Source organism: Podarcis tiliguerta (genome assembly GCF_965153285.1).
Source record: "Podarcis tiliguerta genome assembly, chromosome: 4".
In the NCBI taxonomy this organism is placed as follows: domain Eukaryota; kingdom Metazoa; phylum Chordata; class Lepidosauria; order Squamata; family Lacertidae; genus Podarcis; species Podarcis tiliguerta.
The window spans coordinates 575986-590013 of NC_139537.1; the positions used below are offsets into that span (position 1 = coordinate 575986).

At 48.4% G+C, this 14028-nt stretch overlaps 4 protein-coding genes across 5 annotated transcripts in view; 2 read left to right on the forward strand and 2 right to left on the reverse strand.

Annotated features, from left to right (window-relative positions):
• Nucleotides 1-603, reverse strand: part of LOC310675548 (uncharacterized protein) — a 48929-nt gene extending 48326 nt beyond the window's left edge. Inside the window, exon 1 of the mRNA XM_083436380.1 lies at nucleotides 6-603. Coding sequence (XP_083292506.1) covers nucleotides 6-407 — 402 coding nt within the window. The 5' untranslated portion in view covers nucleotides 408-603. The remainder of the gene's footprint in view (nucleotides 1-5) is intronic.
• Nucleotides 1-14028, forward strand: part of HPX (hemopexin) — a 512404-nt gene that overhangs the window by 293946 nt on the left and 204430 nt on the right. The gene's annotated exons all lie outside the window — the stretch shown is intronic.
• The window catches only part of LOC310675545 (uncharacterized protein), a 288356-nt gene that overhangs the window by 110717 nt on the left and 163611 nt on the right, over nucleotides 1-14028 (forward strand). The gene's annotated exons all lie outside the window — the stretch shown is intronic.
• The window catches only part of LOC310675530 (uncharacterized protein), a 38408-nt gene that overhangs the window by 20489 nt on the left and 3891 nt on the right, over nucleotides 1-14028 (reverse strand). The window contains exons 5-8 of one of the 2 annotated variants that reach the window (XM_083436328.1): nucleotides 11422-11548; nucleotides 7214-9692; nucleotides 6839-6958; nucleotides 4567-6298 (exon numbers count right to left, since the gene is read on the reverse strand). In XM_083436328.1, the coding sequence (XP_083292454.1) occupies nucleotides 8014-9692; nucleotides 11422-11548 (1806 nt within the window). In that variant the 3' untranslated portion in view covers nucleotides 4567-6298; nucleotides 6839-6958; nucleotides 7214-8013. Of the gene's footprint in view, nucleotides 1-4566; nucleotides 6299-6838; nucleotides 6959-7213; nucleotides 9693-11421; nucleotides 11549-14028 lie in introns of those variants that run through there. The other variant, XM_083436327.1, reaches the window with a different exon arrangement.

A 14028-nucleotide genomic window follows, 5' to 3' on the forward strand; every position in this document is an offset into this window, starting at 1 on the left:
CTCACCTGCTTTCTCTCCTCTGCCTGACTCAGGAGGAAACCTTCGGCCAGGGCCACCGCCTGGGAACTGGTCTCCGCTCCACAGTCCCTCACCCAGCTCTCCATCTCCGGGGGAAGGACAGCCAGGAACTGCTCCAAGATCACCAGGTCCAGCATCTCAGCTTTCGTGTGCCTTTCTGGCTTCAGCCACTGACGGTCAAGGTGGTAGAGTCGGCTGCAAACCTCTCGGGGTCCTTTGGCCTTCTGGCAGCAGAACCTCCCTAACTGGTGGCTCTGCACCTCTGAGCGGAGGGTGTCCTCCTCACCCAGAATCTTCAGCACAGAGTTATCCCAGAATCCCCCACTGCTCCCAGTTTGGTTGGCATGGCCTCTTCCTGCTTCAGGGCCAGCTGGGTCTTGCTCATCCATCTGTGCTCTCAGCAAGTCTCTAAGAGATCGGAAGGAACCCTTTGGTCTTCTGCCAAGTTCTGTCCGTCTTAATGAGAAGCTCTAGCAAATCCTACAAAGCAAAAACATTGTTCTGTTACAGAATTTGTAGGTCAGGAGAAGAAACAGGATCCCTGAACAAGCATGGATGAGTCTTGCCAGGAACCAGGACTAGACTGGACCATGAAATATCTTTTTGAAAAGACAGAGGAGAAGGAGGAGGAGAAGAAGAAGAAGACTCCTCTAGCTCTCCTAGAAAGAAGATTGCAATGCAGAATGTGGAGGCAATGGAAGGGATTTCTGGGAGATGAATCAGCCTGGTTGCTCCTCCCTTCCAGTCAATGCATGAAGTCAGAACTGACTGACAAGGGAGTCATTTGTATCTTGTGGAAAATGGATGCCTGGCTCTAGTGGGGGTCCTCACCTGGGGGTCCTCAGGAGTTGCTCTCCCCCCACCCCCACTTCAGGGCACATTTCTCCCCTGCTTCCGTCTCCTTTTCTTGCACCTTTTCTTCCGCTCTCCAGACAGACTCCTGGGGTGGGGTCTCTTTTTCTTTGCTCTGAGGGCCAGGCATGTATCTAGTCAACCCCCTGAGGGCCAAGTGGGTGGGGCCAAAGACATCTCCCTTGAAATTTAGGCAGCTAATTTCTTCTTCTTCTTCTCTTAGATGGCGGAACACACGCACAGCCATTGATGCCAAGGTCCCTGGAGGCTCAGGAAGTAGCAGCGCCCATTTCCGGCTGCTTTGCCAGCAAGAACCCCTTTGGGACAGAGAGGATGTGGTCCTGGGATGCCCTGCTCTGGGTGCGAGGGGATTGCTGCCCTGGGAGACACTGGGAAACTGGTCCCCATTGCAGCAGCCAGACTCTGGGCTGGGATCCCTCTCTTTACTCCTCTCCTTTCTCTCCCACCTTTTCTTCTTCCCTCCCTGTGGGGTTTTCTTTGGGGGGGGGGAGTCCACCTCCTTGTCTAGCGTTGGAAAACCATTTGTTGTGCAGTGATGCTGAGTCCCAGGGACTCCTTTGTTTGAAGAAGCGAGATTTCGTGGGAGAGTCATTGTTTTTCTGAAAGGCCAACTGAGTTTGGGATCCTCTGATCTGCAGGAAGGAGAGCGTGACAGACCCGGCCCCTCCCTGGCAGGACCCTCTCCTCCCTGACTTGGGGTCCCCCCCCCTGCAGGAGCAGATCAGGCCCCCCAGGCCCCCTCCCCTGCTGCAGCCCTGGGACCCCCCACCAGATCCCAGAGAGAGAGGAGACTCACCAGATCCCAGAGAGAGAGGAGACTCACCAGATCCCAGAATGAGAGGAGACTCACCAGATCCCAGAGAGAGAGGAGACTCACCAGATCCCAGAGAGAGAGGAGACTCACCAGATCCCAGAGAGAGAGGAGACTCACCAGATCCGAGAGAGAGAGGAGACTCACCAGATCCCAGAGAGAGAGGAGACTCACCAGATCCCGGGAGAGACAGCGAGGCAGGAAAGGACGGGGGAGGGAGGGGCCTTGGCTCCGGAGGACCTGCCCCCCCTGCTTCCTGTCCTCTCTAGGAAGACAGCTCGGTTCCCTTAACCCTTGCAAGGCCAGCTCAGCCCTCTCTCGCTCTCTCCATCCTTCCCCAATCCCAGAATTGGGCTCTGAGCTGCCACCTCGTGAGAAGAGAAGCCTCCCTGGGAAAGACAGGAGGCCTGGCGGGACGAAGAGGCGGGAAGACTAAGGAAGAAGAAGAGCCTTGCTGCCTGGGAAGGCGGAAACCTCATCCTGGCCTCTCTAGGAAGGCAGCTCGGTTCCCTTTAACCCTTGCCAAGCCGAGTCCCCCAGCTCAGCCCCCCCTCCCCATTGCACACTCACTTGGCCAGGGCAGAACTCTGATTTCTACTAATTTCTGTTATTTTTAATGGCTCTAAGGGGGCAGCTTCCACCTGGCTACGCCTATGGGGGGGGGGGGTTGGCTCTTGGCTGGGCTCTGAGCTTCTCCCTCCCTTGGCCAGAAACCAGAGGAAGAGCCTGCAGGGAAAAGGGCTTTGCAGGAGGCAAGGAAGCTCCTCCTAGAATTCCGGAATGGAGAGATAGGAGGGGATCCCAGGGTCATCTAGTCCAACCCCCAGCAATGCAGGAATCTCAGCTAAAGCATCCATGGCAGATGGCCGTCCGATCTCTGCTTAGAAGCCTCCAAGGAAGGAGAGTCCACCACCTCCCAAGGGAGACCTTTCCCCTGCCAAACTGCTCTTAGATGTCCCTCAAGGCAGCGGGTCCTGAGTTCTAGCCCTGCTGAAACCATTGCACTGGCTGCCAAGGAGGAACCAAGCGAAGTTCAAAATAAATAAATCCTATTCTCATCATGAATAACCAAAACTTTCTTAAGCATGTTGCTATGCAAACACTCGATAGTATGCAAATTCCCCTCCCAGAAATGCTTAATTGCTCATTCAGTGGACTAAAAATGGATGGTTGTTATGTTTAGGGAAGCTTTAGATATTTGATGGACTATTGTATTTTAATATTTTGTTGGAAGCTGGCCAGAGTGGCTTGGGAAAAACCAGCCAGATGTATAAATAAATAAATAATAATAACTTTTGTTGTTGTTGTTGTTAATTGAATTGATATACCTGCCTTCATCAAGAGATCTCAGGGACACTGAAAACATAGAACTCCAAAAAGTATACAAATGGTGCATCACCTCAAATTCTTTAATCAGGTGAGTTTTCTCCTTTGGAAAGAGGCAGGTGGAATCTCCACGGTGGCTAACAGAATAACGTTGAAAGGCTAGTGAAATATGGGGAACCAAGAGCATCTGCTTGGCATGCAGAATGTCCCCGGGTCAGCCCCTGGCATCTCCCGCAAGGGCTGGATGAGACCCCTGCCTGAAACTGGGGGGAGCTGCTGCCAGTCAGTGTGGACAATGCAGAGCTAGAGGGAGCCCTTGGTCGGGCTCAGCAGAAGGCAGCTTCTGAGGCTACTTCAAAGCTCTGCAAGATCAAAAGGGATAGATATTCCCTAAGCAAACCAAATTTAAGAAACTGGAATCACGGCAGCCAGAATTTTGCATAGGATTCCAGCTGTGGATTCTGACCAAGGCAGAAGAGAGCAGGACTTGGACCTCCCTTCATCTGGACACGATGCACTTCTGGGGATGCAGGCGAGAAGAACATTTTACTCCATGAAGGAATGACTACTTTTATTTTACTCCATGAAGGAATGACTACAAAATGGGGAAGGTTTGATATACAGGCCACCATAATCCTTTGAGCATAGCAGCACATCCACAGGAGCCCTGCCCAGTTGCTATGCCAACCCTGATGGTCCTAGACAGAAGGCCATCAACTACACTACAGACTGCATACAGGAGTGGATTCAACATGGACTATAACAAAAGAACAGTGATTGGATTTCCCCTCAGGGGGCAGGAAACTGCAAACTCCCCTCTGTCACCTGGAAAGTACTCATGGGGAGGGGAGAAAGGAGGAACCAGCCAGGTGACAGGACACTCAGGTTACCACCACAACTCCTCCCTCAACCCCTCCTTTCTGTAATGTATGCATGATGTTTCTGGGGGTGGGCTTGACCTAGAGGAGGGGAATTTCAAAAGTTTTTTAAGGTCTTGCACACCATTTTTCTGGGTCTTTCCTCTCTCCTGCGAGTGAGGGGAACACCCTGCTGCAACAGTACAATAAAGGCCAAGCCTACAGGCTGCTGATTTGCTCCAATTTACTCTGGTTGGTGTCTTTACTTTTTGTCCAAGGGAGCCCTTGGATTTTTCCGGTAACAGTTATGAGGGGTCTTTCCGTGAGGTACTTTTGACACAGCCCAGCTTCCTTCACAGCGAGGGGCCACTTTTCCTGGGTACCCCTGAGGTATTTTCCTTTGTACGCCAGACCCAGGGGATCCTCTCAGCCCTTGCCACGGACTTGGGAATCTCCTCTTCCTAGAAGATCTCTCCCCTCCTAACTGGAAGGAGACCCCAGAAGAGAGTCTTCCCACAGCTTCTCCCTCCAGCTTCTCTCCCATCTGAATACTCCCTTCAGACCCTCAACATGGTCTCCCCATCTCAGCTGGGAGGCTCCTTCCTCTGGCTCCATAGATATTCTCCTCAGAGCGGATGATCCACTCAGATCAGAGCCACTTCTCCCTCCCTCCCTCCACCCTCTCCTCATCCCCATCTTCTCTCAACCTTCCCTCTCTCCCATCTCAAATCCCCTCAGAAACGACTCTTTATTTTCCCTCCAAAAGTGCTGGCGCCACCCCCCTCTGAGTAGCCAATCAGAAAGAGGCTCTGGCCCTGTGGTGGAATGGTGAGGCACTGCACCCCAGACTCTGCTCTGGCTCTGCTGTCCGTCACAGCAGCCAGCTGCCCCAGCAGGCCTTGCAATCTCCCCACCGCTTGAGCCGTCCTCCATTGTCTCCCAAGACGGATGAGGAGAGAGCCATTCAGGGGCCACAGGAAAGGGGCATTGGGGGCCGACAGAGGCAAACTGGAGTGGGGAATCATCGCCAAAAGGATGCCTACCTCTCTCTCTTCTTCCTTCTCAATATCCGTTATTGCCAGCTAAGAAATTGGGGGAAAGGCAGCTACTCTGTGTAGGGTTTCTTGGGGATGAGATCCGTAAGCTGAGTATGGTACGATTTCTCAGCAATAAATATGATACACTTTTATGGGTGTTATGGAAAATTCCGGGTTGAGAGACAACTCATCAGCCCAGCCAGTCGGGTGCAAGTCCCTCATGGATCCATGCGGTCGGTAAAAGAAGGAAGTTACAGCCAAGTAATATGGAGCAAAACAGCGGTCAGTAGACCTTGATCTTTATTGTTGTCCAACAGGTCCCCACAGGAGCAAGAACCCAGAACAAATAGTTACCTTGACTTTTACCCAGAATACCTTTCACAGGGCATTATGAATAGGTCCATATTACATCACAAAGGAGGAAGGGAGATAAGATATACACAAGTTCAGCAGGGGCCAGACACCGCTCCCAACACCTCTTAAGTACCCATCACCCAAAGAACAATGAAACCCTTGGCATCTCCTTGCCCTCGGGACTTGTCCGGAGTTGGGCTTTCAGAACACCTGCCTTGCTAAAATTGCCTCCGGGGATGTCTATTGTTGCCCTCCCCCGTCACTCCCTGGGTGGGGGGCATATATGTGCTCTCAGGCTTGGGGAAAGATGCCCTCTTCCGGCTGCCTACGTGACTTCCTGCTTCTTGGTTCATGGAGGGAGGTGGAGCCCAAATTCACCTTTCTTGCAGGGTTAAAATGCCATTGGAATGAGGAGAGTCGGTTAAAGTATGGATTTTCTACGAGTTTATAAAGCTAGGCATCTTCCCTGCATTGTCAAGTCAAAAGCATACATTCAGGCCTAATATTTGTAACATTGCAACAACTATAAAGATGCCCCCCCCCTGTCATTTCCGTAACATGGGTAAGTAAACTCATATTTGAAACAATGCAGATGCAGTCAAGAAGGATTTTTCTCTGGTGTTTCATTCAGTCTTACCTGAATAAACACTTAAATTATGTGAAAATAATGGGAGACACCGTTTTATTTATTTATTTTCATGGTATAAAAGGTAATTTTAAAGAAAGCAATGGTTACAACAGCAAACAACAAATAGCTTGTCCTCATGGAATTGCAGACTTTCATCCTGCCATGTGTTAAAGTTTCAATTGATTATTCTAAAAGATCACGCCACATATTTCCACAAGTGCTGGGTAGATTCCGGCAACAGTCTTCACAATTTATGTATTCAGTAAACATTGGCCACGTGTTATAAAAGGAATACGGATTGTGTTCCCTCACCTTTTGGATACTTAAATTGTGACGCCCAGAACTGAACACAGGATTCTAGGTGGGGCCTGACCAAAGGTAGAATAAAGTGGTACTATCCCTGCTTATTTAACTTATATGCAGAATGCAGAATTCATCATGTAAAAGGCTGGGCTGCATGAAGCCCTAGCCGGAATTAAGATTGCCGGAAGAAATATCAACAACCTCAGATATGCAGATGACACAACCTTGATGGCAGAAAGTGAGGAGGAATTAAAGAACCTTTTATTGAGGGTGAAAGAGGAGAGCGCAAAATATGGTTTGAAGCTCAACATCAAAAAAACGAAGATCATGGCTGCTGGGCCCATCACCTCCTGGCAAATAGAAGGGGAGGAAATGGAGGCAGTGACAGATTTTACTTTCTTGGGCTCCATGATCACTGCAGAGCTTAAAAGCAGAGACATCACCTTGCCAACAAAGGTCCGTATAGTAAAAGCTATGGTTTTCCCAGTAGTGATGTATGGAAGTGAGAGCTGGACCATAAAGAAGGCTGATTGCTGAAAAATTGATGCTTTTGAATTATGGTGCTGGAGGAGACTCTTGAGAGTGCCATGGACTGCAAGAAGATCAAACCTATCCACTAAACAACAACAACATTCCTGCCCTTGATCTGATTCTGCCTTCTGCCACATTGGCCTCCGCTCCCCATTTGGTGTCGTCTGCAAATGTGATGAGCATCCCCTTCAGTTCCTTCATCCAACTCATTCATAAAGAGGTTGCATGACAACGGGCCCAGGATTGAACCCTACAGCACCCCTCTTGTCACTTCTCCCAGGATGAGTCCATGGGGTCATGAAGAGTCGGACACGACTAAACGACAAAATTCATGTCTTTGATCTGATTCTGCCTTCTGCGACATGGGATAATGACAATAAAGATTATTGTGTTGACCTCTGCTCCCTGTTTTGTGTCATCTGCAAATGTAATGAGTATCCCTCTCAGATCCTTCATCCAAGTCATTTCTAAAGATGTTGAACAACAACGGGCCCAGGACAGAACCCTGTAGCACCCCTCTTGTCACTTTTCCCCAGGATGATGAGAAACCATGAAAGAGTCCTCTTTGGGTTTGGTCAGTCAAATCCACCTAACAGTTACCTCATTCACCCCACATTTTACCAGCTTCCTTGCAAAAATATCACAGGGGACTTCGTCAAAAGCCTTACTGAAATCAAGATGCATTATTTCCACAGCTCTCCCCTGATCAACAAAGTTTGTAACTCCATCCCAAAAATGGGGGGGGGGGGAGGGGAGGAGAGATTTCTCTGGCTTGACTTGTTTTTGAGAAAGCCATGCTTTCATCTTGTATGTTTCTGTTGTGAAATATTCAGATGGAGGGCACATAAATATTAAAAACGATAATAAATAAGGATATTGACAAGCTGAAACATGTGCAAAGGAAGGTGATTTATGCAATTATTTAATTTGTATACCACCCGACCCAGTGGTGCCAACCTGAATAAAATATTGTTGGGGGGCCAGGTAAGGCCTGCCTTGCACAAACAATCATATGATGCATAAAGGGCATTGGAATGCCAAATGCCTATCAACTGGGGGGGTGCCCCCCTCAAATATATCATTGGGGGGCAAAAACCCCTCAGCCTCTAAAAGTCGACTCCTGTTCCCACATGTCGCAGGACGGTTACAACAAAAAAAGACAACATAAAAACACATAATATACATCTGTAACCCCCCTCATTACCACATTTTAAAAGGGCATTAGATGTCAATCAGGCAAAGGCCTGGTTAACAAGGTGCGGATTTGTCTGGCTCCTAAAGCTGTATAATGGTTTTTCCAACCTTTGCATGAATTCTCTGATGGGAAGTGAAACTGTAGCCCTCACTGAAGCTCTTTCCACATTCCATGTACTGATAGGGTTTCTCCCCTGTATGAATTCTCTGATGGGAAGTGAGATTGGAGCTCATACTGAAGCTCTCTCCACATTCCAGACAATGATAGGGTTTCTCCCCTGTATGAATTCTCTGATGCTTAGTGAGAGAGGAGTTATGACTGAATCTCTTTCCACATTCCATGCACTCATAAGGTTTCTCCCCTGTATGAATTCTTTGATGGGAAGTGAGATGGGAGCTCCTACTGAAGCTCTTTCCACATTCCACGCACTGATAGGGTTTCTCCCCTGTATGAATTCTTTGATGGGAAGTGAGACTGTAGCCCTCACTGAAGCTCCTTCCACATTCAAAGCACTGATAGGATTTCTCTCCTGTATGGATTTTCTGATGCTTAGTGAGATCAGAGCTCTCCCTGAAGCTCTTTCCACATTCCCCACACAGATAGGGTTTCTCCCCTGTATGAATTCTTTGATGGGAAGTGAGATGGGAGCGCCTACTGAAGCTCTTTCCACATTCCACACACTGATAGGGTTTCTCCCCTGTATGAATTCTTCGATGGAAAGTGAGACGGAAGCCCATACTGAAGCTCTTTCCACATTCCCCACACTGATAGGGTTTCTCTCCTGTATGAATTCTTCGATGGGAAGTGAGAGAGGAGCTGTGACTGAAGCTCTTTCCACATTCCACACAATGATAGGGTTTCTCCCCTGTATGAATTCTCTGATGCTTAGTGAGATCTGAGCTCTTCCTGAAGGTCTTTTCACATTCCATGCACTGATAGGGTTTCTCCCCTGTATGAATTCTCTGATGCTTAGTGAGATCTGAGCTCTTCCTGAAGGTCTTTTCACATTCCCCACACTGATAGGGTTTCTCCCCTGTATGACTTTTCTGATGCTTAGTGAGAGAGGAGCTCTGACTGAAGCTCTTTCCACATTCCACACACTGATAGGGTTTCTCCCCTGTATGAATTCTTTGATGGGAAGTGAGAGAGAAGCTCTGACTGAAGCTCTTTCCACATTCAACACACTGGTAGGGTTTCTCTCCTGTATGAATTCTTTGATGGGAAGTGAGACAGAAGCTCAGACTGAAGCTCTTTCCACATTCCACACACTGGTAGGGTTTCTCCCCTGTATGAATTCTCTGATGCTTAGTGAGAGTGGAGCTCTGCCTGAAGCTCTTTCCACATTCCACACACTGATGGGGTTTCTCTCCTGTATGAATTTTTTGATGGGAAGTGAGATTGGCGCTCTGCCTGAAGCTCTTTCCACATTCAACACACTGGTAGGGTTTCTCTCCTGTATGAATTCTTCGATGGGAAGTGAGAGAGGAGCTCTGACTGAACCTCTTTCCACATTCAAAGCACGGATAGGGTTTCTCCCCTTTATGAAATTTCTGATGGGAAGTGAGGTTGAAGTTCTTCCTGAAGCTCTTTCCACATTCCACGCACTGATAGGGTTTCTTTCCAATGAGAATTCTTTGTTGGGAAGTGGAATGGGAGCTCTGACTGCAGCTCTCTTCATACTCCAAATTCTTACGTGGCTTCTCCTCTCCGGGGGTTTTGTGTTGTTCATCTTTGTTCTTCTTTTCCAATTCATCTAAATCTGCAATGGAGACAAAAAGGGATTAGAGCCTCAGAAACAAATCAAGAACTGAAAGGAGTTGGGTCTTTGTTTATTGCCTTTGTTGGTTGTCATTAACCAACCTTTTTATTAATATATTCTGATGGATTGATGAATGTTGATTTGTTTGATATGATTTTATGATTCTAAGAAGAGCATCTGGCAACCCTGGAGGTAATAAACAAGCTTGCAATATACTGTTTCTTTGTTCTTCCTTTTGCTACGAACATACCCATAAAAGCCTTTTTTGTTGCTTTTAACCTCTCTAGCAAGCCTGAGCTCATTCTGTGCTTTAGCTTTTCTGACTTTGTGTCTACACGTGCTGGCTATTTGTTTGAATTCCTCTTTGGTGGTTCCCCCCTTTTCCATTTTTTGTACACATCCTTTTTTAATCTTAACTCAGTTAAAAGTTCTTTAGATAGCCACCCTGGCTTCTTTAGGCACCTTCCATGTTTCCGTCTCATTGGTATTGCCTGAAGTTGTGCTTTTACTATCTCCCTCTTAACAAACTCCCAGCCATCATGAACTCCCTTTCCTTTTAGTATTACTGTCCATTGGATCTCACCCAGCACTTCCCTAAGTTTTATGAAGTCGGCTTTCTTAAAGTCAAGAAATTGAGTCCTATTATGCTTGGCTGCTTCTTTCCGCTGTATAGTAAACTTCAGAAGAGCATGATCACTCGCGCCTAATGATCCTTCCACTTCTACCCCACTAACCAGGTCATCAACATTGGTTAGGACCAGATCTAAAATGGCTGTTCCTCTTGTTGCTTCTCCCACTTTCTGGACAGTGAAGTTGTCTGCAAGGCCAGTGAGGAATCTGTTTGACCTTATGCTCTTGGCTGAGTTTGACATCCAACAAATGTCCGGGTAATTGAAGTCCCCCATTACTACTATCTCCCTTCCTTTTGCATGCTTGGCCATCTGTTCCAGGAAGGCATCACCTATGTCCTCCGTTTGGCTTGGGGATCTATAGTAAACTCCCACAATGAGGTCTCTGTTATTCTTCTCTCCCTTAATTTTGACCCAAATACTCTCACTTTGGCTTTGAGGTTCTAAATCTTGGATCTCTTCACAGGTATACGCATCCCTGACATATAACGCCACTCCTCCTCCTTTCTTGTCTGGTCTGTTTCTCTGAAATAGATTGTATCCCTCCATTAATACATTCCAATCGTGGGACTTATCCCACCAGGTTTCAGTGATAAGAGTGGTGGACTGGGGAACCGGGTTTGCGTCTCTGCTCCTCCACATGCAGCTGCTGGGTGACCTTGGGCCAGTCACACTTCTCTGAAGTCTCTCAGCCCCACTCACCTCACAGAGTGTTTGTTGTGGGGGAGGAAGGGAAAGGAGAATGTTAGCCACTTTTAGACTCCTTCGGGTAGTGATAAAGTGGGATATCAAATCCCAACTCTTCTTCTTCTTCAGAAAACCTGACAGAAGCTACTTATCTTTCCTAACAACTCTGAAGCTGACATTTAAGATGCCTGGGCAGTTCAGACAAGCCCAACCGTGGTATAAAAAGGCAGAACTGGAGGAAGATTGTTCACAGAAAAAACTGTAATTTGCTGTTCAAGGTTTATTGTGGGGGTGTTAGGTTCTCAGGTGTTGTATTGGGCGCTGTTGAGCTCTGTGGAAATGTATGAGGCTTGTCACGTAGAGGTATTTTTTGAATTTCCAGGCAGATAGGACGATCCCACAGGGAGCCTTACCAAGAGAGGCCACGATCCCACGATTCTCCTCCATGACGTCCTTATGCAGAGCTCTCTGGTCAGGATCCAGCAATGCCCACTCCTCGTCCGTGAAACGAACAGCAACATCTTCAAAGCACACTGGACCCTAAAAGAAAAAGGAAATGTCCTCTTCTGAGACAGCAGAAATATGATCTGCTACACAATGCTCTGTTATAACAGATTGAGGTCGAATCCTGACAAGACAGAAAGTACTCTTTTGGGGGACAGAGGGTGGGCAGGTGTGGGGGACTCCCTGGTCCTGAATGGGGTAACTGTGCCCCTGAAGGACCAGGTGTGCAGCCTGGGAGTCATTTTGGACTCACAGCTGTCCATGGAGGCGCAGGTCAATTCTGTGTCCAGGGCAGCTCCATCTGGTACACAGGCTGAGACCCTACCTGCCCACAGACAGTCTCGCCAGAGTGGGGCATGCTCTGGTTATCTCCCGCTTGGACTACTGCAATGCACTCTACGTGGGGCTACCTTTGAAGGTGACCCGGAAACTACAACTAATCCAGAATGCGACCGCTGGACTGGTGACTGGGAGCAGTCATTTTTTGTAAATAGGTGGTTCTCCACCTTGTGTTTTCCACATTATTCTGCCTACGCAAGCATTCCAGTTTCCCCGATGGAAGGATCCACTTTCTTCTCTCCTCGTGAGTTGTTCTGGGGAGGTTCCCTCCCAATGCCCTAGAGCCAAATTCAAGGGGTTCAAGGGGGCATGGAGAGGGGGAGGAAAGGGGGGCAGGCCCCATTTTGCAGCAGATGGGGCTGGCTAGGTGAATCCTGGCCACTATTTGTTCTCGTCTGCCTGCTGCTTAGAAGCCTATTTTAGCATTCACTGATGAATATAGAAATAAAAGAAGCCTAGTTTGGATGGCCATCTGTCTTGGATGATCTAGCTGAGATTCCTGCAATGCAGGGGGTTGGACTTGATGGCCCTTGGGGTCCCTTTCAACTCTAGGATTCCATGAAAACTGCAACTACAGATGAATCCTACTGGTGACATTCAGAAGGCTGGTGTAAAGCTGGTGTTTCCCTTGCGCAGTAACACTTTGGCACAGTCAGCGTGGTATTTACAGTCTTTATTACACATATACAAGAAACAGCTACAGTTCAGAATTAGGCGTCCAAACCTGTTGAGTCAGATTCGGGGAGCGGCTTCCTACGATTCCCGCACAAGACGTCCTTGATCCTTACGTTTCATTTCCCTTCTTGTCTGTGCTGATTTGAAAGCCCCCTCCCTTCCGGAGTCTCAGCTTCCTTCCTGAGCCTCTAGGTCAGGGGTGTCAAACTCAAATTCATCGGGGGCCGCATCAGCAGTTTGGCGCCGCTAGAGGGCAGGCGTTCTCTGGCTTGTAGGCTGCCACGCATGCGCTGAAGAGGCGGCTTTCTTGTGTCAAAAAAAAAAAAGGCGAGAATAAAAAGTGAAGGCTGATGGCCGGCGGCGGCTACACGGGCCACATGACAAGGTCTGGCGGGCCGGATTCGGCCCGCGGGCCTTGTGTTTGACACCCGTGCTCTAGATGGTTGAGGGGCTCTTCAGCATCCCTGAGCCCCGGCTCTCCCTGACCGGTCTTGCCCCCTGTTCTGCCTCTTCTGTCCATTGCTCCTCCGAATCCTCCCTGACAGCTGGCGCCACAGAGTTATCTGGGCAGGAAATCCCACAGTTCACAGCTGGAGTTAACTCTCTATCAGCAAGAACACGATATTCACAGACTTGGCTGAGTTTCAGGCCGAATGAGAAGAGCAGCTCATTCCCTGAGGGTCTGTCAGTTTGCATTTCTTAGTGCAGAAGGTATGGATCTGATATTGATATTTCCTATACTAATTCATTCAAGAGGGTTCTGGAAGCTTCTCTGAATAAAAGAAACAAGCAGAAGGTTCCTGGTGTTTGGGTTATTCCTTCAGAGAAGCTGAGTACAACTGGGTTAAAGGGGTTCTGTTATGTCTTCTGTCAAGGTCATGCTGACTATAAGAAGAGGCCAGAAGGAGCCTGGGTTTCACTTTCTCTCTCTCTCTCTCTTCCTTCTGGTGTTCTGTACATAGTATGCTGAGTGTTGAGGTTTAGACTTATTATAAGCTAAGTTTAAGTCTGCTGCAACTGGATTTCTTATGGAGAGGGCCAATCCTGAACATTTTGGATTTGTGACCAGTATCCTCATTTGCCTTCAGTAGCAATTAAAGCTCTGCCACATGAAATACAATTGCCTCTGGTCTATTTTTGGGAATCCTGCAACATGTTTAGGTTTCACTCTGCTAACTATACATTGGAATTCTGCCTGGATCAATACTGAGTAGAATTCCATGGCAGGGTCTTCCTCCATGAAATCAGCTGCCAAAAGAGAAGGCCCCCGGCTCCCCACAACTTTCCAAGTCCCCTCCTCTCTGGGGTTTCTGGCAAGTGATCCAACAGTGCGCCAGTATGCAGCCTGCCTTTGCTCCTCCATTGTCAGACGTCTCGTGGCTCTGAGAGACAAGCAGGGAGGGTGGCTTCTGGCAGAAGGAGGGGGAGCCCCCGGTGGCTCCTCCTTCTCCCGACTCACCTCTGCCTCTCGACCTCCCTCCTCCCACTCGCCTCCTTCCTCT